General features: G+C 39.6%; 1 protein-coding gene across 4 annotated transcripts in view; it reads right to left on the bottom strand.

Moving 5' to 3' along the window:
- Positions 1 to 11,574: 11,574 nt before the first annotated feature.
- The window catches only part of ST6GAL2 (ST6 beta-galactoside alpha-2,6-sialyltransferase 2), an 84,774-nt gene continuing 68,888 nt past the window's right edge, over positions 11,575 to 27,460 (bottom strand). For all 4 annotated transcript variants that reach the window (XM_045445539.1, XM_045445540.1, XM_045445538.1 and 1 more), the window contains exon 6: positions 11,575 to 15,053. In XM_045445539.1, coding sequence (XP_045301495.1) covers positions 14,782 to 15,053 — 272 coding nt within the window. In that variant the 3' untranslated portion in view covers positions 11,575 to 14,781. The remainder of the gene's footprint in view (positions 15,054 to 27,460) is intronic.

The raw sequence follows: 27,460 nt of genomic DNA, 5'->3' as shown, positions 1-27,460 counted from the left end.
GCAAAATGCCAGATGTGTGAATGAAGCCACCTTGGAGCCCTTGGAGCAGCCCATCCACAAGCTGAGTACACAGGGCAGGAGAATCATCAGCCAAGTGCTGCATGAATATGTGAATGATGCAATTACAAGATTTAATAAAATGGCTGCTATTTAACTCTCTGAAAGTTAATTCTTAGGCAGCGATAGACAACTAGTCCAATAATGTACATCTATTCCGAAGCATCTCAATCTGGATCTACAAACGTTTTTGGTAAGCAACAAGATAGTAAATATTTTAGACTTTGAGAGACATAGAGACAGCATCTGACACAATTATTCAATTCTGCTGTTGTATCATTAAAGCAGCCATAGACAATGTGTAATGAATGAGCCTGGCTGTTATCAATAAAACTTTATTTACAAAAATGGACAGCAAGCTGGATTTAGCTGCAGAAGATGGTTTGCTGGCCAAGCACTGTCATATTTTGGTATTTGCTTTTTTTGTTTCCTTTTAATATTCAAGTTGGCCTCATGTAGTACTACTTTAAATGTGGGTTATCGAGATAGGAATGCAAATTTAATGCTGAATGATGTAAAAACACACTCTGTAAATACATTTTACATAAGAGAAAGTGTCAGGAGACTTGGTCTATGATAGGATAGATAAAGGAATTTAAAGGGAGTTGCCTTATTGCAGTCCATACCCAATTTGTGTGATTCAGCTTTAACAAAACAATATTAGGTCACATCCGTGTTGCTAATGGAGATTTAATTTATTTGGTTGCTAATTCCTGTTTAATTTGAAAATGTTTTTGATGTATAGTTGTGTGAAAACTACAAACATACAGAACTTTTACCTAGTTTTATATTGAAACACATCACAGCATTATTATACTAAAGATAAATTGAGTCGACTATGGGGGACCAGGAGAAATTTTTTTTCTTATGAGTGCTTTGTACCTTCTCTGTGTGAAAAATGTAAGAAATACTGCCCTTAGGCCCCCACAGCCATGGTGTTGGTCACCATGACAACCATTCATTGACCTGTGTTTGGCTAGCTCATGTTGCTGCATTTTCAATGCCAGTATACAGTATCTCCACTTAAGGTGTTTCCAGAATCTTCCTTTGATTCAGAAGTTCCTATTTGGTGTCCATTTAGCTGGCTCCCATAGGTCCAATGAGTCTTCATAGTTTCTTTTCTGTCTGGTCTGGTTAGCATTTTTGGTATACATAGTTTCTCGAGTAACATTCCCCCAAATACTGATACCAGTTTAAATTAACAGCTGTTGAGCCAGCAATATTACAAGGTTGCTCTCTTCCTTCTGGCCCATGGCTAGACTACATTCCCAGTGGCAATCAGGCAAGGGGTACGTGACTGATTCAGGCATGGGCACTGTGGGCAGAAGTAGTACATACCGTGTCAAGGCCCCTAAAATGTCCCATGGCATCCTGCCAACCCTCTCTTCTCTCATCCTGTGGGGACATGGAGAGAATGTGTGGAGGGCTCCAAAGCCATCAGGGGATTGGAAGAGCTTCAGGTCAGGTCAGAAGAGCCTGTGTCCCTTTCACCACAAGGAAGGGTGTCAGCCAAACACCCTATTGAACTGCCACCTAAGCAAAATTCACATCTGATATTGGGATTGATTTCAGCACCAAATACAGCAGTCATCCCTAATTTACAGGGGGAAACTATCATTGTTGGTACTTTCCTGTACAAAATTGCGTCATCCACATTCTTCTCTTGAATCTTTGACATGGAGCATTGCTTATCAGCTAATGACACCAGCAGATAAGCAAACAAATAAACAAGTAGCAAAGGAAGATACATTGTAAACTTAAGGAATACATTTTAATTTGCAGCTCATCAATTTGTTTTATTGTTCTTCAGGTATGTCCACGGTTATAATTTTGTATTGACCACATAGGAGAGACAGATATTTCACAGAAAGAAAGCTATTTCTAGTATATCAGTATATACTATTTCTAGTATATAAGACGAATGCAGCATATTGATATTTGAAAGTTTCACAAACATCTTCAGGTGTTGTAGAACCATTCAGTTAAAGCATGCCATGAATAGGGACCACATCCCTGAACCATGACTGTTTCTGATTTGTGTTTCATTCAGAATTTTGCCATTTTGCAACTTTGGTATATGGTGATAATAGCATGAAACAGTAATTTAAGGTTCTTTCCTGGTAATCCCTAGTACTCCTGGCTCTTTCTCCAGCTCAGGAGGTGAAGGCATGTTGCCATCAATCCTCAAATAAGGAATGTATCTGTAAAATAAAGAGAAATAAAGAGTCAGATATTTAGCTTCTGATTTTCTTTAGCTACAGTGGGTTTTAAGACAGAAAATTTGGAAGACTGTGCCATTATGAAGAGCTAGTTTCATCTATATCCAGGCTGGCTAAAGATTCTCCAAACTGTAGGTGGGAGAAAAATCTAGAGTGGAACCAAGAGAAGGAGACACTGGTGGCCCAGAACTAGGAGCCATTTCCCCCGCTCTCCCCACCCTAGGCTGACTCCAAGGTCAGGGTATTGAAACAATCCCAGGGTGGGATTCTCTCCCCAAAAAGAGAGAACACATGACTTGCTTTTCCTGGGAACCATGGGAGGCAGTGAGATACGTAAGTACCCCACATCCAGGAAGGTGTAAAGTAGCAAATGGAACTGTACAAGCCATGAACCAAAGAGACTCCAGGCTGTCCCCTCACTCCAGCAAGACACAGCTGTGACTTGTGAGCCTGCCTGAAAGGTGGACAAAAATAGCTGGCAAGAGGACCAGACTTCAGAGACTTTGAGACTGCAGGGAGGGGTGTGGTGGTAGATCTTGGATGGGCCTGTGGTTGGACATTAGACAGCAATGAGGACATTTCAGCATTCATGGATGAATGGTGGCTAGAGACTAGACACTTCCTGTAGGGCCTCAGACCATGAAAGCTGCTCCCTCATGTGGTCATGAATTTTACTTCAATGAAACTTTAGTTTTATTTTAAGTACAAATACATTTGAGTATAAATAAATAAGACTTATTTTTCCTTTGTTAAGATAAAATTAACATACCACACAGTTCACCCTTTAAAGGGTACAATTCAGTACTTTTGAGCATATTCACAGGCTCATGCAACTATCACCACTGTCTATTTCCAGAACATTCCATCACCCCAAAAAGAAACCCTATACCCATCTGTAGTCATTCCCTATTCCCCCCCTTGCCCCAGTCTCCAGGAACCACTAATCTACTTTAGGTCTCTATGGATTTGCCTAATTTCAGACATTTCAATATAAATGGAAACATAAAATACTTGTTCTGTGACTTTGTTCACTAAATATAATGTTTTCAGGTTAATCCACATTGTAGCATATATCACTACTTCATTCTTTTTTATGGCGAAAAAAATTCCATTGAATGCATATACCACATTTTCCTTATCTATTCATCAGTATGGATGTTTGAGTTATTTCTACTTTTTGGCTGTTATGAATAGGCTTCTATGGATATTCAGGTATGAATTTTTCTGTGGATATGTTTAGAATTATTTTGAGCATTGTATTCATTTTCTATGGTCACTGTAACAAATTACCATGAATACAGGCTTATGACAAAAATTTCTTATCCTATAGTTCCGTATTTTAGAAGTCTGAAATTCATTTCACTGGACTAAAATCAAGGTACCAGCAGAGCTTCATTCCCTTCCAGAGGCTCTCCCTTCCTTGCCCTTCCCAGCTCGGAGAGGCTGCCCATAGTCTTTGGCTCATAGTTTTCTTCTTTCATCACCAAAGACAGAAACTCTGGGAAATGATCTTTACACATTGCCACCTCTCTGGATCTCTTTATTTGTATCTTTCTCTAATTCTTTTATTACTTTAAAGATTACATTGGGCCCACCTTCATCATCTAGAATAGATCTACTTATTTTGAGGTCAGCTGATTAATCTTATCTGCAATCTTACTATCCTTTGCGATGTGCAAATTCTTTGCTTTAGTTAATGATTAATTAATTAATTCATTAATTAATAAGCTCTATGCCCAATGTGGGGCTTGAACTCACAACCCTGAGATTAAGAGTTACATGTTCTACTGACTGAGCCAGCCAGGCACCACAATACCTTTGTTATGTAACATATTATAATCACAGGTTCCAGAGATTAGGATGGAATTGCTGGGGCATTTGGTCATCATATCTAATTTTTTGATGAACCAACAAACTGTTTTCCTAAGCAGACATACCATTTTACACCCCAGAAGAAGAGTAAGAGTGTTCCAATGTCTCCACATTCTCAGAAATACTTGTCATGTCTGGTTTTTGATTATCGACATTCTTGTGTGTGCCAAATGTATTATGTGATTGTGATTTACATTTCCCTAATGACTCATGATGTTGAGCATTTTTTCATGGGATTCAAGTCCATTTGTACATCTTCTGCATAGAATTATCTCTTCATTTAAATTGGGCTTCTATGTTTTTTATTACATTTGTAAAAGTTCTTTGTATATTCTAGATACTAGACCTTTATAAGATGTGTGATTTGCAAATATTTTCTCCCATTTTATGACTTGCCTTTTCACTTTTTTGATGGTGTCCTTTGAAACATAAAGGTTTTTACTTTCGTGAAGTCCAGTTTATATACCTTCAAATACATTAGTTATTTCTTCTGCCTCTTAAAATCTGCTTTGGGCCTCTTTAGCTAAATTTTAATTTCAGGTACCATCTTTTACAACTCTAAAATTTCTATTTCATTACTTTTATAATATCTATATCTATATATTTACTGATATTTAATTTTGTGAATCATTGTTCTTACACTTTTCTTTAATTATTTAGACGTGGTTATCTTTAGTTCTTTGGACATATTTATAATAGCTGATTTAAAGTCTTTGTCCAGTAAGTCCAACATCTGTCTTCCTTACAGATTTTTTTTTCCTGTCTTTGGACTGTACTTTCTTATTTGTCTTATGTCTCATAAATTTTTTGTTAAAAACTAGACATTTAGAATTATATGATAATTCTGGAAATCAGATTCTCCTCCCTTCTCAATGTTTTTTTTTTTTTTTTTTTTTTTTTTTTTTTTTGCTATTTGTCTATTTAGTGATTTCTTTGAAATACTTATGTAAATACTGTCTGTATTCCTTGTGTTTGCAGCCATTGTGGTCTCTGCTCAGTTACTTTAGTGTTCAACTAGTGACTGGGTTTTTTTCTATGCCTTGAGCCATTAAGCCACCTAGCCTTTGCCAAGGGGTCTAACGTGTGTTGAAGTATGTCTTCAACATTTGAATATCGGGTCTTTTCTGGGCATGCACACATCCCTGCATATGTGCATAGCCTTCCAGATTCACAGGAAGACATCAAAGCTTTTTCAAAGCCTGCTACAGACATCTCTTTCCCAGTTTATTTTGTTCTAAGGTTTTTGATCAGCCTCTCGTTAGCTTCAACTGGTTAGCATTCAGCTGTCAGACAGCTGTGATGTTAAAGAATTGCTGCTTGTTGTTTTCAAAAAACATCCTAGTGATAAGGCTGTTAGCCCCAGATGGCTCTGAGTTAGGTAAAAGACCTACACTCTCTGAGAAAGGCTTTTTGCAGTGAGCTGCAAGAAACGTCAAACAAGGATGGTTCTCTGAGGCTTTCAGGAAGCTCAGAAGCTGTTCTGGCCCTCCAGTGGCTGGTATGGTTGATAGCTATCAAGATTTTCACGGAACTGGAGAGAAAGGGAAGAGAATAAGGCAAGTTAAAAATACTACAAAGCTCACTTGTCTTACTGTGATTTAGCCACTTTTCTTGAATACACTCTCCTTGGATTGTTTTAATCCCTTAGTTAATGTCCTAATGTCTGAAAATTTTGATTGCAACAATTTCTTCCAGTGTTCTTGTTGCTTTTGTGGAGAGAGGGGATTTCTGGAAGGCCTTACCCTGCCACCTCAGAAGTACTTTTTTGCAGTCCAGAATTTAAATACAAATCTGGGAAAGAATGGGATTAAATCCAAGCTAGTTTAGAAATATGTTTTTTCATTAACACCAAGATTTTTTCCCCTCATATTTTAACATCCATGAAGTTGAAATGCAATTTGCCATCACTATTTGCCAGTCAGCAGTCTTAAGAATTTGTTCTTATCTCCTTGTGGACATTAAAATTGCAGACTATATCAGTAGCTCCGAAGAAAATCCCGAAGATGATAGTAGTACACCCTTTAGAAAGTGGTGTATCATCATTGCTTCTGATGGTGTAGAGGACAACTGTGGGTTGAAAAATCATGGAAAATTAATGACTCTTATCCAAAAAGTGATTCAGAAGAGAGAGCCTGTGAATACAAATGTTTCAAGAATACCTCATGTAATGTGTTTCACTTGTATTTTGCTTTTCTATATATACAAGCATGCTAATGAAATAAAAAATTGTCAGTAAGCCTAAAAGTCTTTTCAGCAAATATACAAGTTCAAAGTAACTACTGTTTACTGGAGATATAACGTGAGTGTAGCTACTGCAGATCTTCTGGTAAACATGGTAAAAATGTAAAAAGGAACAAGTAAAATTAATTTTCATGTATTTTTATTTAACCCAAAATGTTTAAAATGCCACTTCAATGTCATAAGTATAACACAATGATTAGGATATTTTACATTCGTTTTTCATAGTCTTGGAAATTCAGGGTGTATTTTACATTTCACATCTCAAATCTGATGAGCCACACTTCAGCTGTTCAATAGACTTGTGTGGCTTGTAGCTACTGTGTTTGACAGCACACAAATTCTCACTAATTACAGCATTTTCTCCCCTAGTGATACACAAAAGAAAGATGTATCTCATACTTAGTGATGTCTTAGATGAGATGAAATATGGTAGCTTTTACCTTGTGTTGGGAAAGGGAACTAAGATAGAAATGTTTAGTTATGAAAAAAACGAGCTATGCTTCTCGTACACACCCGCTGTGTAGATGACAGCTGTCCAGGACACCATTGCTTGCTCAGGATTCCTAGGTCAGCTCTGAGTCAGCCTCTTGGAGTGCCTATGGTGAGGCAGCCACAGTACCATGGCCGCTGGTTCTTCGTTTACTGCCACCCAATATGGTTTCCAAGGTGGCTGTGTGTCTTCCCCTAGATACTCTGTGCCAGACCTCACTCAAGCAGGTTTCATAGAGGAGAAGAGCAGTTCCAAAGTACCTTCTGCAGTGACTTTAGGCCAGCATTGTTTTTTTTTTTTTTTTAACGTTTATTTATTTTTGAGACAGAGAGAGACAGAGCATGAACAGGGGAGGGGCAGAGAGAGAGGGAGACACAGAATCTGAAATGGGCACCAGGCTCTGAGCTGTCAGCACAGAGCCCGACGCGGGGCTCAAACTCACAGACTGTGAGATCATGACCTGAGCCGAAGTCGGACGCTTAACTGACTGAGCCACCCAGGCGCCCCAAGGCCAGCATTTTTAAGACAGCCAAGGGGCATGCTGTTGTTCTAATCCTCTTTTCTTCTCCCTCCTTGTGAGGATCAGGAAGTCAGTAATGACAGGAAGACATTTCTCAAAGTCATTAATTTTTCTTTTATTTTTGTGATCAGTTTCTCAGCTGGCATCTCATTGTTTTCAGGTTAAGTACTGCTTGTTTCTCCAGCATGATGCAATTTAGTTAGGACAGTAGCTGGGAATACAGTTGATGGAATGCCAGGCCTCCGTGCATGTGCTTTCTCTACTCCACATAAGAGGTATTCTACTCACTAGGTGTGACGAACATAGACACTGGCTTCTAATAACAAAATGAAAGTTATACTTGCCTGACACATGTAGTTTAGATGCATTTTAGTGTTCTGGGTATTCAGAGAACTTGAAAAGCCTGAATCCTTTGTTAATCTCCATACATTTCATAGCACGGTTTCTCAAAATATTCAAAATATAATTATCCTGAAAAGCTGAGCCCTTGGACTATTGGGGTATGGGATACTTGAATATTAAGGCAGTACCTCTAGGTACTAGAGACTACTTTAAGAAGCCTAACATAATGGTTCTAACTGTGGGCTCTGAAGTCAGACAAGGGTTGAAGCCAACCTCTGTCACTTCCTGGCTGTGTGATTATACACTGATGAATTAACCTCTCTGAGTCCCAACTTTCCTGGGGCTAATATAATATCTACCTTAGAAGGTGATTTTGTGAGATCTATATGCAACCATCCACTACAAGTCTTGCTTAAATAGTTCTTGGTAAATTGTACAGTGCCCCCAACCCCCGACCTTATCTCTAGGGGATATATTCAAAGACCCTGATTGATTCCTGAAACCAAAGATAGTACTCAGTGCTATATGTATATTTTTAATACATATGTACCTATGATAAAGCTTAATTTATAAATTAGGCATGGTAAGAGATGAACAATAATAATAAAATAGAACAATTGTAACAATACATTGCAATAAAAGTTATATGAATGTGGTCTTTAAGTATATGATTGTGCCACACTCATCCTTCTTGTGATGATGTGAAATGATAATATGCCTACATGATGAGATGAAGTGAGGTGAACGATGTAGGCATTGTGACATAGCATTAGATTGCTGCTGACCTCCTGGTAATAGGTCAGGAAGATCATCTGATTCTGGACCACAGCTGACCTTGGGTAACTGAACCATGGTAAGCAAAACCATGAATAAGGGTGGGGACCTCTGTATTTGTAATGGGAGGTGGCAAACCTTTTTGTAAAGGGCCAGATAATTAACGTTTTAGGTTTGGCAGGTGGACTGTGAGGTCTCTGTCGCAACTAAGCTCTTTGTATGCGACAGCATAGACAGCATGTAAACAAGTGAACAGGGCTGTGTGCCAATAAAACTTTATTTACAAAAATAGGCTGTGGGCAGCCGTTTGCCAACCCCTGTTCCAGGCAATGAGGGGCCAGTAGACGTTTAGTGCAGGAGGGCGTTTGGCCTGCAGGGCTCTGTGCTCCAGGGTTTCTTGAACACAACATTTAAGTGCACAGAGCTCAGTCAGCCCGCTGAGCTTTTAGCCAGGAGGCAGTTTTGTCTCTGACCTGATGCCTTTGCTATGCAAGTGGTGTCAAAGATCCCTGGCACTTGTAGTTCACTCCCCCCTCACTTCAGCCTTCCCTTTCCCTACCCAGTTCTTCATCCCCGTCTCCTTCCCCTTGTTCCTCCCTCATCTCTGTGCAGCCTACCCGAAGTTGGTCCTGTTCTCCCCTCTCAGTCCTCCCAAGAGCATCCAGACGGCAGAGACCACCAGCCAGTCCCCCGAGGAGGCACCTCCACGTCCGGGGAGGGGCCGGCTCATCACTGGCTGCTCTCTGAGCATCTTTCTAATCAGGGCCCTCGGGGCAAGGCCTGCGTTTTTAATGATCTGGAAGCAGGCAGTCATGTTGTGGGAAAAGAAAAATGACAGTAACACAAAGGTAGTGGGAGCCCTCTCTGATTCAGCACAACAGTCAGAGGTGATTTATGTCTCCCGAATTCCCCAGCTGCTCATGTCAGTCCTCACATCAAACACCCCGAACGCCTCCCTTCAAGGCTCCCTTTACATTCCACCCAGAAAGCACAAAGGACTGGGAATTTCTTTCTAGGAGCCTGATTAACCGATTTTCCCTTCACACAGCAAGCACAAAAATACCAAGGCTGATCTGACATTGCAGTGGGTTAAGGTGACTTCACTGTCCCTAGGCCTTCCCTCTAATAACTTACATGTATTTTACATATATATAACTAATAACTTACATATTTTTTCTAAGACCTGAAACCCTGTCAAGCTAAGGAAGAGTCTCCCAAGGCGATAAATTAACCAAAATGCTGGGCTACTAACTCCACCTAAAGATACGTGAGCCTAATACGCCTTTCCTGCTTGTTTTTGCCGCTGTGGTTCTTTGCATTTGACAATTACCCCTCCGATGAAGACGGCCCCTGCTTCCGGTCTGAGGCCCCAGGGGTGGCCCTACTCTCAGTTCCAGGGCATGCTGTTGTTACCTTGTGTACAAATTTCTAGTGAGACTTCGGCTTTGTGCCGCCCTCTCCTAGGGATGGCTTGGGATTCTGCCGGTCGCTCATTTGTATCCGCGACTTTTACAAATTAAAACACAGAAACTTCTAGACAAATGAAAACATGTTTTATTTACAAGAAAAAAGTCTGTACACTGTGTATACATAAAAATATACAAAACCAAAATAGAAAATATCAAAGGTGTTAAAATGTATACAAACACTTTTAAAATGTGATTCCTGGAAAAACCTCAGGCCTTCATTAGTTTGAAGGGTACACATTCCAGTTTAAAAATTATCATACAAAAAAATTCCCAAAGCTGTTAAAAAAGTTCACTGGTTCCCACCGGAAAAATGTCATACGTGTTTTATCTGGAGTAGAACAAGATGTGCGGCATCAGAAATGTTAGGTGTTAGCACTATCAGTGCAGTTAATTTGTGTGAAACCTACCTGGTAAGAAGACTATTTTCCACGAAACCAAAATTCACTTTTGCCCCCAACCTTGTAAAAGCCATGAGCTATATAATAAATAACCTTCTCATCAATGTTCAGCATCACATTCTGATGAGGCCACAGTATTCAGGGTTCTACCTGCATAGTGCCTTTTAAATATTTCTGCCATACTTTTTAACATACCCAGGGTGTGTAAAATATCAGTGTGTGGGAAGACCGAATATTTTTTTTAATAGAAGGACATATAACATTTACGTTTTTCTATTAAAACACTGGCGTTTGCATAATTAAAATAAAATTGGTTGTAAAGGTTTTAGGAAAAGTTTGATGAAAAAAGACAATATAAAACCAACATGTGTGTAGATACGTATATATACAATTATATAACTATATCTACATGCACACTTTTGTAACAAAAGTAAGAACTATAGCAATGTCTTTAATTCTTTAAATTCTATCATTCCAAGCTTGTAGAGGAGTATGCTGGATTATTACGTCTTACTAAAAGGCTTCATTTATTTAAGAAAACAAGAATCAGAACTTACATTTTATCCTTGAATTCACAGAGAGATACCTTTCATTTACCAATTGTGTAAATAATGCCCAAATGACAAGAACATGCAGAATATTTTCACAATGGAAATGTCCAGAGTATAAAAAGAAACAAGTTTGAACGCAGGCACATTTTACCTAAGCAGTTAACTTCTAAATGTAGCTGCCTTCGTTGGCTGTCACAACTGAGAAAGAGTTCTAACCTATCAGAAAGTGGGAAGTCGAATTGGATAATGTGACAGAGTATCAGAATATATTCAGAGACTATTTGGCCTGTCATGGATTTCTCGATAATTCCCTACCTCCCTCTCTGCCTCTTCCCATAGTTGAGCAGAAATGAGACCAGGTCACTCTACCTATCAGCCTTGAACATGCACTGTGTGTTGATCTCTAAGACAGGCTGGAGAGAGAACTTGAATCATGTCACTTGTGCATAAAAAATGCTTCCATCATATGCCATTACTCACGTGAGACTGATCCCACTTAATGCAGCCGAACAGGACCTAGACCTAATTAATTCAGTGGATGTACGTGTTCCTGCCCGGAAGGGTCAGCTAACAACATAAGGTATTAATCTGTTCCACTGGAAGGAACTGGCTCATAAACACATAACAGAGCAATCCCATGGTAGTTTCAAACTGTTACTTTTATTTCCCAATTTTGAAAATGCTAACGATTATTTCAGCATTGCTTTGTCCAGACACTATGGCTACAATGACAGATTATTACTGGTGAGTTCAGGATTGATTAAATGTCTGGCTCAGAGACCTAGGGCAGGACACACTGGAAGTGTTGTGACTGACGCAGGGCTCCTGGAGTTCTACATACAGGCAGACAAGGAAAGACCCAATAATTGGAAGATGTGCAAAAGTCCCTCACTTTTAATACATTTTATATTCATTTTAATACATGCCCTTGATGTTGCATGGTGCATATATGCAACTTTTAATTGACCACCTCTTGGCCTATGCACAAAGTTCCCGATAAAAGCAGCCTTGTTAAGGACTTGGGCTGGAGGGAAGGCCAGGTACGCAGGGCTGGCACTGGTATTCCCTGGGGACAGTGAGCTTTCAACACCTATTAAACCCCATCCTCATACCTGGTAGAGGAACTGGGGAAACTAGTCAGGGAAAATCTAGATAAAGGTGCCTTGTCATTCTCGGTCAACATTTGTTTCTTTGTGATAACAACCACCACCACCAAAGATCTCCTGAAATTATCTTCAATTGAAGATAATGGCTTTAGGTTGCACCTTAAGGATTTTATCAGTGTCCCTTCCAGAAGTGGATGGAGCATTTTAGAAGGGACAGGGCCTGGGAGAAATGTAATAGGACAGCATTTATTGTTAACTACTCCACAGAAGAGCTGTGTGTTTATTGCAGTTCAGTAAATGTAGCCTAGAAGGACTTAATCAATGTCTGGCAAAATACTACCACTTAGGACCAATTTAGCTAATACCAGATGCAGTCATCATGTTAACTGTAACTGCCTGATATTTTTGAGAGGCTAAACAATTTAAACTTTCAAACAGAAGAATGCCCAGCCATGCTATATTAATATGTGTACCACATTTTCTGAATGTTTAACAGACCCTGATTCCCAAGAGTCTTTAAGGCCATAATAAATTCAAAAATTTTAATTAAATTTCCTTTATGCTCTTCAGTCTTTCTTGTAACCTCAGTGAGACTGAAAGGACTTTTTAAAGTACACGCGTTACAACAAAATGTTATTTAAAAATCTTTGAAGTGTTTTCTGGGGCTTCTGAACTTGAATATTTATATTGACCCGGACAAATTTTCCTTTAGCCAAGCTCTTATGTCACTGAAGGGGGTTGTCCTGGATAAAAAGAAGATCAGAAGGAAATCCACCAGGAAGGCTATCAAAGGAACTTCAATGTCATGGACATTTGAAGGCAGAGCCTGGAAGGTCCAGGGAGAACCAAGGCCACAGGAGGACTGCTCACTCACCGTGATCAGAGTTACCTCACCAGCATCTAGTCACTGAACTCCTTATTCCACATGGGGACAAAACTAAGCTCTTTCAGGAAACCAGAGAGAAAAGTGGCTTGACCATGTCTGCTCACACATAAGCTAATGTGTAGGATAAAATTATGAATCTATTTTCATAGTTCAAGAAAGAAAGTTCTAAAAATAGGCTTTTAGTGGATACTGTCATGATTAAAACTTTTCAGTTATTCCTACACTTCACTACCATAATAAGCCATAGGAGATGTCTATTACCTAACCTGATTTCTGGGGAGTTAGCCTAACCAAACAGAAGCTGTCAATTTCTATAAACCATTCTTGCTCAAGAAAGTAGTTTTGAAAGCACTCAGGAAAAAACCAATCCTGGAACAAAAAAGAAAAAAAGAAAAAAAAAAAACTTTCCCACAAAACTCTCTTGACATCTACACGCTTGCAAGGGAGAACAGATTTTTAATGAAAAGAAGTCTTATGTGTACTGCTGAAAAATGTTTCGGTTATATAGAGAGATAGCATGTTTAATTAAGGTATTACAAAATGTTTCTGTTTCACTACATTCATAGCAAAAAAACCTGTTTTTCAATGTATCAGTGTCAATGTATCAGTGACAAAAGCTGAGATTAAAACCAAAAGAAAACAGAACCGAATACAGTTAATGCACTGGGGTGACACCTTCCTCCCCTCTATGAGCTGTTGCCTCTCAAGCATGTAGGTATTTTCCTTCTTGTTAAAAAGCAACCTTTTCACACAATTTTACTTAATTATGTGGCTTGTGTGTTGCTGACATAAAATATATCTGTGAAAAGAGGGGCAGGGTTCCTCACTGTCTGTCTGTAGGGAGAATTAGTGAAAATCCAGAACATCACTGCTAGGTTTCCAGTAGCTGATATTGACCTGCAAGAAATCCCCATGAAAGAGACAGGTGTGCATCCCCAGAAGCACAGAGTGAAGGCTCCGAAATTCTCCTTCTAGATTGGAAGGAGCCCTTCCTCACGGACAAGGGGGTCACAAGTGTCTTGAGTGTAACAGCGTAAGGGCTGTGAGAACTGGCAGCCGAGGAGGTACAGTGCGCAAAAGCTGGAGCTGGGAACATCCTGGTCCCGGGCCACCCTGTAGCCAGCCCAGTGATTCTGTGTCTACTTGCCAGAGTAAGAAAATACTGCAGGAAAACAAAGTGTCTCCTTTGCAGTGCTATTCCAGGAGTGGCTTTTTCTTGGACTGCTTGAGATGGATGCTTTATGGTTTTAGAAACAAAGCAAAAATTCAGTGGGCAATGGGAAATGGAGCCGGGGAATATGCAACAGTTGGGGAACATATGCATCTCTCAACATATACTGGGGATTCTGGGGTTAAACACATCTGAGTGATAATTCAGATGGTCGTCATAAACTCTAGGGTATTTAATAACGAATGAATGTACAAGGGACACATTAGGTGCTATAGATACCGTACCTTGACAAGGGTGTATAAACCATTTCATAGTATCAGGTATATCATGGAAAGAAACCTGTAGCTGAAACCAACCCTGATAAGGGGTGCCCACGGCATAAGAAAAGGCTAACATTTCTGGAGGTATAGTACCCATTCGTCACACATTTGCTTTTTTCTTTTTTTTTTCTTTTTTTTCTTTTTTGCATCTTTCTTGAGCTTTTTCCTTTTAAACTCCATTTCTGTATTCAAAGTAGTAATAAATACTCAATGGCTTAGAAAAAGAGGAATTCTCGTGGCCACCACTAAATTACAGTCTAAAGACTGAAGACTACATTGCCTAAAATATATCTTCAAGTATTCTTCTGGGACTCAAGAGTACGACAGTAGTACCTTATTGCACATGGGCTCTTAAGAGCCCCTCTTCAAGAGTGCGGACCGACGCGCCTGGGCGCAGGGCAGCGCACCGCCCGGAGCCCCGGCAGGACCACCTTCCCCTTGCGGTGCAGGTCCCCCTGGGCGCCCGTGTTCAGCCGCTGCACCAGCAGCTTCTCGTAGAGCAGCGGGTGGTACGCGCCGAGCGTGCAGGCCGCGTCGTAGTACAGCTCGTGGTAGTGGCACAGCTCCGTCTGCCGGATGGACGGGATGTATTCATACACGTGCACTTCGCTGCACAGGGACATCATGATGAGGATTCCTGCCGCGGAAAGAAAGTTAGAAGCCAATGAACAACTCCGAGCGGGAGCGAGAATGTTCTGGAGCCGTGGTGGACGGAATGACTGTAGCAACAGGCACTTGCCCTGGGCTCGTTTTCCTGTTACTTTTACCGTGGCAGTGTCACAACCTCCAGCAAGTGGCCTGTCTGTGGCTCAGGGGCTGTGGGGGCCTGAGATGTGGTACCGTTATACATTCATAGGATTCATAGGATTATTGTGGGAGGCGCAGTTACTGTACTTAACAAGACATAATCTAGTGAGTGAGGTTTGCATTCTCCAAGTTCACGTGTTGCAGTCCACAGACAGGTTCTGTCCTCATTTGCAAGAATAGGGCTCTTACGTTCCAAACAAACACATGTTTAAAAAAAAACAAAAAACAAGGGCTATAAAATAGCTTCTTGATTATAAAATATATGAATGGAAAGAGATGGAATTGGGAAAGAGAGTTTAAGATTCATAGTATCAAAATTATCTCCCTATGTTGCAAATAGAGTGCTATCAAACCTCATCCTCGGCTAGGGGGCTTTCTTTTCCCAGCACCACCACCACCTTTGTTCACATCCTTTAAACTTTAAGCAAATATATATGCTTATGCCTTTTAGGAAAGAGGAATCCTTTATGAAAAAAAGATGGTGGCAACAGTTAGCTCCTGTTAGAGGCAATATCTATCTGCAGAGGACAGTTATATTTCTAATTAATCAACCATGAAAACCCTTACAGCCAGAGAAATTCACGCATAAGGGCCACTGGGAGAGAAGAGAGCAGGGGCCAAATGTTGTCTGGGGGTTCAGAGGAGTTGCTCAGGGAGGTGAGGCCTGCACCTATGGGGCAGCCTGGCAGACAAGGGGAGACAGGGAAGCAGGAGAAAGGGATGCTGGTCCAGAGGTGACAATGGCATCCTGTTTAGAAGCCAGTAAAGGTATGACTTGAGAGCCATGATGTAGTAGTGTGGCTGAGAGTAAGATATTCCTAACAGAGAGAAGGAGGTGCTTCTGTTCACAGTCTCAAAAGCAAAACTGTTCTCAAGAGCTATGTCAAAACTTCAAGCTACTGGTCTGTTCCTCCCCTTTTCCTCCCACAACCCACTTCTTCTTCCTCCTCTCCCATGGCTGACTTGCTGCCGGGTTGTGACCCCTTCCTCGGGAAGGCCGAAGGTGACAGCGATTCAGGTGGAGCTAAGGGCAAGAACCTTCCTCCTGAAGTCACCCGAGGAGAGCGGGTATCAGTACCTGAAGATACAGCACAGGCGATAATGGAGTCTCCTTCCTTCTATTAATTACTGCTCTAGGAACATTTTGTCCCCCTCCTCATAAAATCATCTGTAAGGAACTCACGTTGCAAATGAGAAAGCCATGTGCCCAGGGCGAACTAAATCCCCCACCTTTTTTCTGGTTACTTTACACCTGCAACAAACAATGTGTATGTTCTTCATCAGGGAGTGTCACAGGACCTGTGTCTATGGAGTTGAGAATGGCTTCAGTGTTTTCATTTTTCAAAAATATATATTTTTTTTAATGTTTGCTTTTGTGTGTGAGAGAGACAGAGAGAAAGAGAGAGAGAGAGAGAGAGAGAGAGCACGCTGAGAGTACGCTGAGAGCACAGAGCCAGATGTGGGGCTCAAACTCACGAACCACAAGACCGTGACCTGAGCAGAAGTTAGATGCTTAACTGACTGACCACCCAGGTGCTCCAGCTTCAGTGTTTTAATCAGGAGTTATGGAACAAGTTCTTGAATCACAACACCTGGAAGCTGGCTGCTCTCCCTCCCCTGGGCATGGTACATGGCTATGCCAGCTTTGCACAAGGCACCGCATTGAAGGGTCCTGGCATCTTTCGCATACCTAGATGCCTTTCATTAATACAATTATGACAACTACCTTCCTGCTGATGGCAGTGAAGAGCCTTTGAGGGTGTCTTGCACAAAGGCATCTCGAAAACTAGCAATGGAACTGGACCAGTCTCCGTTTACCTGGGTTGTGTTGTCAGCCAGTAAAAGAAACTCCTCCCTGAGGGCTGTAGTCAAATGTGTACGAGTTGCCACTTTTGCAACTCTGGTCATTAGAGTGTTAGAGTGGATGGCTTTCAGAAGTTAATCTCATAGTTAAATGTCTTAGCCACGTTATTGGCTCTTCTCCTAAAGCAGTTCTCAAACTTCAGCATGAAAAAGAATGACCAGGGCAGCATGCTAAATGTCAGTTCCTGAGACTTGTTCCCATTTCCAGAGATCTGGGTGCCACTAGTGTATGTTGGGATCCAGGAAACTGCATTTTTAAAAAAATTTCCTCATGGCACAAAAACAGACACTCAGATCAATGGAACAGAATAGCGAACCCAGAAATGGACCCACAAACTTATGGCCAACTAATCTTTGACAAAGCAGGAAAGAATATCCAATGGAATAAAGACAGTCTCTTCAGCAAGTGGTGCTGGGAAAATTGGACAGCAACATTCAGAAGAATGAACCTGGACCACTTTCTTACACCATCCACAAAAATAAACTCAAAATGGATGAAAGACCTAAACATAAGACAGAAAGTCATCAAATTCCTGAGGAGAAAGCAGGCAAAGATCTCTTTGGTCTTGGCCGCAGCAGCTTCTTACTCAACATGTCTCCGGAGGCAAAGGAAACAAAAGCAAAAATGAACTACTGGGACCTCATCAAAATAAAAAGCTTCTGCACAGTGAAGGAAACAAATCAGCAAAACTAAAAGGCAGCCGACAGAATGGGAGAAGATATTTGCAAATGACATATCAGATAAAGGGTTAGTATCCAAAATCTATAAAGAACTTATCAAACTCAACACTCAAAAAACAAATAATCCAGTGAAGAAATGGGCAAAAGACATGAATAGACACTTCTCCAAAGAAGACATCCAGACGGCCAACTGACACATGAAAGAATGCCCAACAGCACTCATCATCAGGGAAATACAAATCAAAGCCACAATGAGATACCACCTTACACTTGTCAGAATGGCTAACATTAACTCAGGCAACAACAGGTGTTGGCGAGGATGCGGAGAAAGAGGATCTCTTTTGCATTGTTGGTGGCAATGCGAGCTGGTGCAGCCACTCTGGAAAACGGTACGGAGGTTCCTCAAAAAACTAAAAACAGAACTACCCTACAACCCAGTAATTGCACTACTAGGTATTTATCCAAGGGATACAGGTGTGCTGTTTCAAAGGGACACATGCACCCCCATGTTTATAGCAGCACTATCAACAACAGCCAAAGTATGGAAAGAGCCCAAATGTCCATTGATGGATGAATGGATAAAGAAGATGTGGTATATATATATATATATATATATATATATATATATATATATACACACACACACACACATACACACACACACACACACACACACACACACACACACACACACAATGGAGTATACTCAGCAATCAAAAAGAATGAAATCTTGCCATTTGCAATTATGTGGATGGAACTGGAGGGTATTATGCTAAGCAAAACTAGTCAGAGAAAGACAAATATCATATGACTTCACTCATATGAGGACTTTAAGAGCCAAAACAGATGAACATAAGGGAAGGGAAAGAAAAATAATATAAAAACAGGGAGGGGGACAAAACATAAAAGACTCTTAAATATGGAGAACAAATAGAGTGGTTGTGGGAGGGGGAATGGGCTAAATGGGTAATGGGCATTAAGGAATCTACTCCTGAAACCACTGTTGCACTATATGCTAATTTGGATGTAAATTAAAATAAAATTAAATTTTAAAAAATTTCTTTAAAGTTCATTTATTTTTGAGAGCAGGGGGGGAACACGTGGAGGGGCAGAGAGAGGGAGACAGAGGATCTGAAGCAGAGTCTGCACTGACAGTAGAGAGTCTGACGCGGGGCTCAAACTCATGAACTGTAAGATCATGACCTGAGATGAAGTCAGACACTTAACCAACTGAGCCACCCAGGAGCTCCAGGAAACTGCATTTTTAATAAACATTCCTAAACTATGTGTGGCAAAAGGCTGTTAAAAAAAAGTCCAATCTATCATAGACCATTACTTCTACAAAATACAGTACAATGATTTACTAGAAAAATTATCACATATTTGGATGCCATGCTATGTCAAGTTACTACAGAAGTTTCTAAATACTGTCAATTTCTATGATGATCTACTTGTAGACCAATGACTAATGTTTCTGGACCAATGCCGGTCTGCCTACAATGCACTGATGGCCATTCTTTGAGGATTATGTTGGTCTAACACACATATTCTTTGAAAAGGTCTTCAGTCAGGGATGCCCATCCTGTCTCATTAGTAGCTAGACATTCCACATATTAGATTAAATCTAGAGTTGAGTTTGCTACCCACACCCAAGTAAGAAGATCAAGTACTCAAGTACTTCCTATTGTCTTCAGCTCAAAGAGCATCTACTAACATGTTTGAATCAGATTCTTTTTTTTCTCTAGGAAGTTTCCCAGAGAAAATTTTTACTCTTGCTACTAGTTATTACATTTAAATCATGCATTTGCTAGCTATACAATATAGATTTTGTCAGAAGACTGGGCAAGAAGTTTTGGTTTCCCTGCAAGTAAATAGGTATGTTTTAGCACTTTCATATAAAAAATACTTTATATTTAAAAATAACTTCTAGGGGTACCTGGATGGCTCAGTCAGTTAAGTGTTCAGTTTCAGCTCAGGTCATGATCTCATGGTTCATGAGTTTGAGCCCCACATAGGGTTCTCTGTTGTAAGCCCAGAGCCCACTTTGGATCCTCTGTCTCTCTCTCTTTCTGCCCGTCCCACCCCTCTCAAAAATAAACTTAAAAAAAATAAAAAATAATTAAATGACTTCTAGAGCTTCAGAAATGCAGAAACTTGGTTCTTCATTTTAGACAAAATGAAGGCGAGTGGAGGTTAAGAAAGTGTGGGTTCTTGCCTTGAGTTACCTGCACAATTCCTCCTGATCTTTCCTTACCTGATACAGACTTACAGGAGCAATTATCCAGCCCAATGTGTACTCATACAAACTTGTGGCTTTCTAGAACTATGAGCTGAGAGCATCGTAAAACTTAAACAATAGCAGAATCTGCCCTAAGTGTTTAAATGTCAGCCAGCTATAGCACGGACATCACAACTGGTATGGCAACACCTTCAAAAGGAAGGGGAAAAGCAATTTACAATTTGTTGGCTACACATGAAAGGTGGACAAGATTTATGGCACCAAAGCTGGAGAATATTTTTATTATTTAAAAGTTTTTTTCAGACAGCATGGTCAATTCATTTGGCATATGCATACTCCACTTTTCGATTTATTAGGGCCATGATTACACACAGATGGGAGTTTAGATTCTGACTCTCTCATATAATAAATACTAAAAATCATTACTGTTAAATGTGGTCAAATATATACAATAGTTATGCTAACAGTTAAGAGTACTTAGCCATAAACAAAATCCTTAAGATGAAATTTCTTCTTGTTTTGCAAAAAGGAGCTAGGTAGACATCGATATTTGGAGTTATATAATAGCCCTGGCACAGTTCTCAGTACGCGTGTTAGGGAACAGGGGATGTGGGTGTAGACACTGCAGGGAGGCAGGGCTGGGACGGGGCTAGGAAAGATCAAAGGCTTCACATTCTGCCGGAGGCCTCTTCAGTTAAATCCAACATTTATTAAACTGGGCACAGTGCTAATCATTGGGGATTAAGAGAAAGTTTCTTCAAGAAAAGAAAGTTAAAGAACTAACCTTTAAATATAAAAACAGGTAGCAAGCCCATAACTGGCAATTCTTTGGATGATTTGGAGAAAGAGTCTTACGTGATGCACTGAGAAAGAATGTTTGAGTACTACCACCAGCATTGCTTCTCAAGTGTTGTGACGCTGAGCCCTACCGTTCACAAACAATGTAAATACCAACAACACGTGGTTCTCCTCTGAATTACCACCAATGAAGTGCCACATTGAGAGCCCCCAACTCACCCCCTCCCCAGGTTTGCTGATTCACTAGGAGGACCCACAGGACCCAGTATATAGTGCTACTCTGCTATGATATATTAAAGCAAAAGGACACAAGGTAAAAACAGCAAAAGTAGAAGTTACGTGGGCCAAACTCCAGGAAAAACTAAGGCCAAGTTTCCACTCCCAGTGGAGTCACACAGGGTTTGCTTCATACCCCTAGCAACACATGTGAAATGCTGCCAATCAGGGAAGCTATTGAGAGAGTTGGTGCTCAAGGTTTTAACTGGGAACTGGTCACGCAGGCAGTTTCTGCCTGGCACATAGCTAAATTCCAGACTCCCAGAATGAAAGCAGGTGTTCAGCATAAACCATAGTGCTTGCGTGAACAGTCTAGGCAAGGTGAATTACTCCTATTAGTTTTGAGGTTGGGAACCTTCCCAAATCAAAGATCCCAGATGCCAGCCAAGGGCCAGCTTTGCAGGCATGCCTTCCTAAATATCAGCAGTCAGGCCTGTCAGGTTAAATCTTTTCTGCAAAGATACCATACATGGATAAATTCAAAGTATCATGTTACTTCATAATCAATTCCCCATGCCAGAATTCACATGGCGAATTCACATCTGGTTATGCTAAAAATGTTTTTAGTGTTTTTTTTCATTTCCTTTCTTAGGACTGCTCAGGATCACCTAAAAATCAAAAAGGATACAAATAATTTAATACTAGGCTATTCAGTAAAGAATTTTTAAAAATCACTTAAACTTTTATGTCAAGTATTTTGTTTATGGACTACCAAAAAGTAACTGCTTTCATTACTAATAAAATTTTACTGCTTTCACCCAGAATTCAAAGAAGAATTAATACCAATCCTTCTCAAACTCTTCAAAAAACACAGAGGAGATGGGAACATTTCCAAATTCATTTTATGAGGCCAGCATTACACAGATTCCAAAAACAGAAAAGGACACCACAAAAAAAAGAAAATTACCAGCCAATATCCCTGATGAGCACAGATGCAAACATACTCAACAAAATATCAACAAACCAAATTCAGCAACACATTAAAAGGATCATACACCACAATCAAGTGGGATCTGTTCCAGGGATGTAAGGATGGTCCAGCTTCTGTAAATCAATCAATGTGATAGACCCACATTAACAAAATGAAGGACAAAAATCATATGATCCTATCAGTAGATGCAGAAAAGCATTTGACAAAACTCAACACTCATTTAAGATAAAAGTTCTCGACAAAGTGGGTTTAGAGGAACTGTACCCCAACATAATAAAGGCCATACCTGAACAGCCCTCAGCTAACATCATACCCAATGATGAAAAGCTGAAAGTTTTCCCTCTCAGATCAAGAACAAGACAAGGATATCCACTTGTGCCACTTTATCCAACATAGTATTGAAATTCCTAGCCAGAACAATTAGGCAAGACAAAGAAAAAAAAGCATTCAAAGTTAGAAGGATAGAAGGAGAGAAAAGGAAGAAGTAAAACTGTCACTCTACAGATGACATGACACTATATATAGAAAACTCTGAAAACTAGCCCAAAAGCTATTAGAACTAATAAATGGATTCAGCAAAGCTGAAGGATAGAAAATCAATGTACAAAAATCTGTTTTGCTTTTCTACACTAATAACAAACTATCAGAAAGAAAAATTAAGGTAAGAATCCCATTTACAATTGCACTATAAAGAATAAAATATATAGGAATAAACTTAACTAAGGAGGTGAAAGATCTGCACACTGAAAACTGTAGGATACTGATGAAAGAAACTGAAGAAAACACAAATAAATGGAAAGATATTCCATGCTCATGGACTGGAAGAATTAATATTGTTAAAATATCCATATTATCCACAGCAATCTACAAATTCATTGCAGTCCCTATCAAAATCCCAATGGCATTTTTCCCCCACAGAAATAGAACAAACAATTTTAAAATCTGTATGTAACCACAAAAAAACCCCAAATAGTCAAAGCAATCTTGAAAAAGAACAGAGCTGAAGGCATTATCATCCCTGATTTCAAACTATGTTACAAAGGTTCAGTAATCAGAACAGTGTGGTACTGGCATAAAAACAGACACATAGCTCAATGGAACAGAATACAGAGCCCAGAAATAAACCCACACACATATATGGTCAATTAACTTCCAACAAAAGAGCCAAGAGCATACAATGAGGAAAGGACAGTCTCTTCAATAAATGGCACTGGGAAAACTGGACAGCAACACGCAAAAAATGAAATCGGACTGCTATCTTATACCATACACAAAAAATAACTCAAAATAGATTAAATACTTGAACTGTAACCATGAAACTCCTAGAAGAACACATAGATATTAAGCTCCTAAACATGGATCCTGGCAATGAGTTTTTGGATTTACCACAAGCACAAAGGCAAAAAGAAAAGCAAAAAGAAAAAAAAAAAAAAAAAGAAAGAAACAAGTAGGACTACGTCAAACTAAAAACTTCAAAGCAAAGGAAACCATCAACAAAATGAAAAGATAGCCTACTGAATAGAAAATATTTGCAAATCATATATGTGAAAAAGGTTGAATATCCAAAACATATAAAGAACACAGGCAAAAAAACCCCCAAAACAAAACAACAACAACAACAAAAAACCCAACAATCCAATTTAAAAAATGGGCGGAAGACTGAATGGATAGATTTCCAAAGAAAACATAAAGATGACCAACAGGTAAATGAAAAGATGCACAAAATCACTAATTATCAGGGAAATGGAAATCAAAACCACAAGGAGATATTACATCACACCTCTCAGAATGGCTATCATGAAAACAATAAGAAATAACAAGTTTTGGCAAGGATGTGCAGGAAAAGAAACCCTAGTGCAGTGTTGGCGGTATTGTAAATTGGTACAGCCACTGTGGAAAACAGTATGGAGGTTCCTCAGAAAATTAAAAATAGAAATTACCGTATCACTCAGTAATACCACTTCTCAGTGTTTATCCGAAGAAAACAAAGCCACCTGGAAAGATATCTGCACCCTTATGTTACTGAAGCACAATGTTCACAATAGCTGAGATACAGAAACAACCTGAGTCCATTGCTGGACTCTGTTTCTCTTACCAAAGAATCCTTGAAGGCATTGATAAGTGAAGTAAGTTAGAAGGTGTTATGCTAAGCGAAGTAAGTTAGACAGAGAAAGACAAATGCCTTATGATATCATTTATATGTGGGATAAAAAAAAGCCCAAGGAACAAAAAAATACCCTTATAGATACAGAAAACAGATTGGTGGCTGCCAGTGGTGAGGGGTGGGCAAAACAGGTGAAGGGGCTCAAAAGGTACAAACTTCCAGCTATAAAATAAGTATGTCATGGGATACAACATATGGCATTGAGACTATAGTTAACAACACTGTATTGCATATTGGAAAGTTGCTAAGAGAGTCCATCTTAAAAGTTCTCATCACAAGAAAGAAAACTCTGTAAACCACATATGGTGACAGATGTTAATTAAACTTATTGTGGTGATCATTTGGCAACAGACACAAATATCAAATCATCATGCTATACATCTGAAACTAATATAATATTGTACATCAATTAAGCCTCAATGAAAATTTCCTGCTCCTGACACGAAGCCAGACTTTTAGATAGGCAGATCAATATTTAGACACATTTTAATGTATTTTCCTAAGCCAATCAGATGGGCACGTGGCCAGCTTTTTAAAATCTGTAAATATAATTCAATTAACATTCAGTTTCTTTGGCCAGTTTTTACAAACGAGTCCATACTAGAGATTCATTTAAAGGGGAAAAAAAAGTGCACATTTTTCTGGGCAGTCATGACTCAAGAAGCATTCATTTGCCAAATTACATGTCTTTAAGTACTGTATAATGCAATGTAATTATCAAACCAATTAAAAAGCATTTCAACTGGTCTTAATAAAATGTCACATTCTCTGACTCAGCATACTAACAGTAGATACACTTATTTATTTGCTCCAAAGCCAGGATACAAAGCAAAGTACAACCCATGTTCAGAGTACCACAAATTCTAAATCAGTGAGGCTTCCTCTGTAAAATTCTACTTTGCGTGTCTAGCTGTAGTTGATGTGTTTTCAGATCAGGTATAGTGTGTTCATGTATTTTAATTGTGATTAAAATTATCTTGCTTTCACCTGAAGTATTCAAAATAACGTCCAAAATTGTTCAGGATGACAGAATTTTCTCCTTGCTGAATGGATCCTTTTAACACATGGCAAAATAAACTATGGATATAAACAACACAATGCAAGTGACAGAAAAAAACGCTGGCTTACATCAATTTCAGTTAACACTTGAACATAATTCATATGTGAGGTAAATTAGGAATTTCTGAGCATGACCAACACAACACTGCAAACCAGATTTCTGAATAAGTGGTCTGAGTGCAAGAAAATCTAAGTGTATGGAATAGGCCAGTCTCATAGGAATCTAGCACCCCTGTCAGGTTTCCCCATAAATTCATCATAAAATAGAAAATTATGAAAATTATACTTAAGATTATTTAAAAAAATTAATGTTTATTTATTCTTGAGAGAGAGAGAGAGAGAGAGAGAGAGGGCATGCAAGAAGGGAAGGTGCAGAGAGAGGGGATGACACAGAATCCAAAGCAGGTTCCAGCCTCTGAGCTATCAGCACAGGGCCCAACACGGGGCTCGAACTCACAAACCATGAGATTATGACCTGAGCTGAAGTTGGATGCTTAACCGACTGAGCCATCCAGGTGCCCCTATGCTTAAGATTATTTGGGAGCAAAAGTGAGTCTTCAAGTAAGACTTCCAGAAAATATTTGTAATTAAAAGGTGGTTTGGAGATCTGAACTTGATGTAGCAAAATAATAGTTTAAGAAGCATCCACCTCATTAGATAAAATCATATAATGCAAGAATGATACCGGAAAGGCCAATTATTAGCTGATTTCTACTGTATTTATTTCATGGCAACACACATTCAGAATTCATTATTTACAGGGAAATGCAAAGGTATTCCTAATCAATATAATTCTGACTTGTTTTACATAATCATAAATACGGATGCTAAGTGGCTTCTTATTTTGTGTTAAACATCTGAGTTTGGATGATGTATTGGAAAATTAGAATCCTCCCCCCTCAAAAGCAATACAACATGGAAAAGAAAGTTATGACTTGTTTTTAAGCCTATTATTCTTGTGCATAGTTAAACTGCCTGAAATTATAGTGTCTGCATTTATGAATTCCAGAAATATTAGTTATAATACAATCAGTACTGGCTACTGCCTTTTAAAAAGTGGCAGGAGGTGTTGCTGGTTTCTACAATAAAAATACTGTCAGTTGCTCAATTCCGGATTAAAGTAGAGAGTCTTATCTCTGTGCTTCTGGTTGGGATGTGTGCTACCAGGCCTGTCTGCCTGCTGGTACTTAGGCTATGCGCCACGGATGGCGAAGCTGGTGCCTCCCAGCCTGGCTGGATGCCCTACTGCATGTAGATGACAAACCAATCCAGACATGCTTTATGACCCCAGGTGAGTTCACTGACCTTGTATAAAAATATCGGTCTTTATGAGAACAAAATGGAAGCCGTGAGACTCCAAGTAAATTATTCCTTATCCTCAGTCAGGCTATGGTACAGTCAAAACGACTTCAAAGTACCAAATAACAAGATAAATCTCTAGTATCCAACTAGTGATGAAAGAGAGAAATGCTACTCATATGTGCACAAATCACTCCCCAGTGGGCTCAGGGTAAGGAACCTAATAAAATAAAAAAGTTGCTCCAAAGAAACAAGTCTTTATGGATCATCAAAATTACCTTGATCCACGTTACTTTCTTTTAACTTAAAAAATGCATGTGCCATCCAAGAGGTGTAGGAATCCCTTTACTGCTTCTCTGGAGAAGGGGATGGTACATATAATACATTTCCAGTGTATCTACTAGTGTGCCTCTTTCTGGGAACTGTAAGGACAAATATGGTCCAATTAGAAATTCAAAGAAAAAGCATTATGTCAACACTTACCAACAGTCACCTACATGACATGTCATACACAGCCTTTGCCTGGCACTAATACCCTTGGGAATTTATCTTAAGGAAATGGTTTACAAGAAAGAAAAGTTTATGTATGCACATACAGAATAAACTATAGTACTATTCATACAGAGATAGTAATGACTCATCAATAAATTGATGATATCAAATACTTTGAAACAACTTAAATACTCAACAGCTAAAGAAAGGCCTAAGTTGGGGCGCCTGGGTGGCGCAGTCGGTTAAGCGTCCGACTTCAGCCAGGTCACGATCTCACGGTCCGTGAGTTCGAGCCCCGCGTCAGGCTCTGGGCTGATGGCTCATGATGGCTCAGAGCCTGGAGCCTGTTTCCGATTCTGTGTCTCCCTCTCTCTCTCTCTGACCCTCCCCCGTTCATGCTCTGTCTCTCTCTGTCCCAAAAATAAATAAACGTTG

Source organism: Leopardus geoffroyi, chromosome A3 (genome assembly GCF_018350155.1).
Source record: "Leopardus geoffroyi isolate Oge1 chromosome A3, O.geoffroyi_Oge1_pat1.0, whole genome shotgun sequence".
Taxonomy (NCBI): domain Eukaryota; kingdom Metazoa; phylum Chordata; class Mammalia; order Carnivora; family Felidae; genus Leopardus; species Leopardus geoffroyi.
Note: the sequence above shows the minus strand (reverse complement) of the source record. Positions and strands in the feature narration are given on the sequence as shown.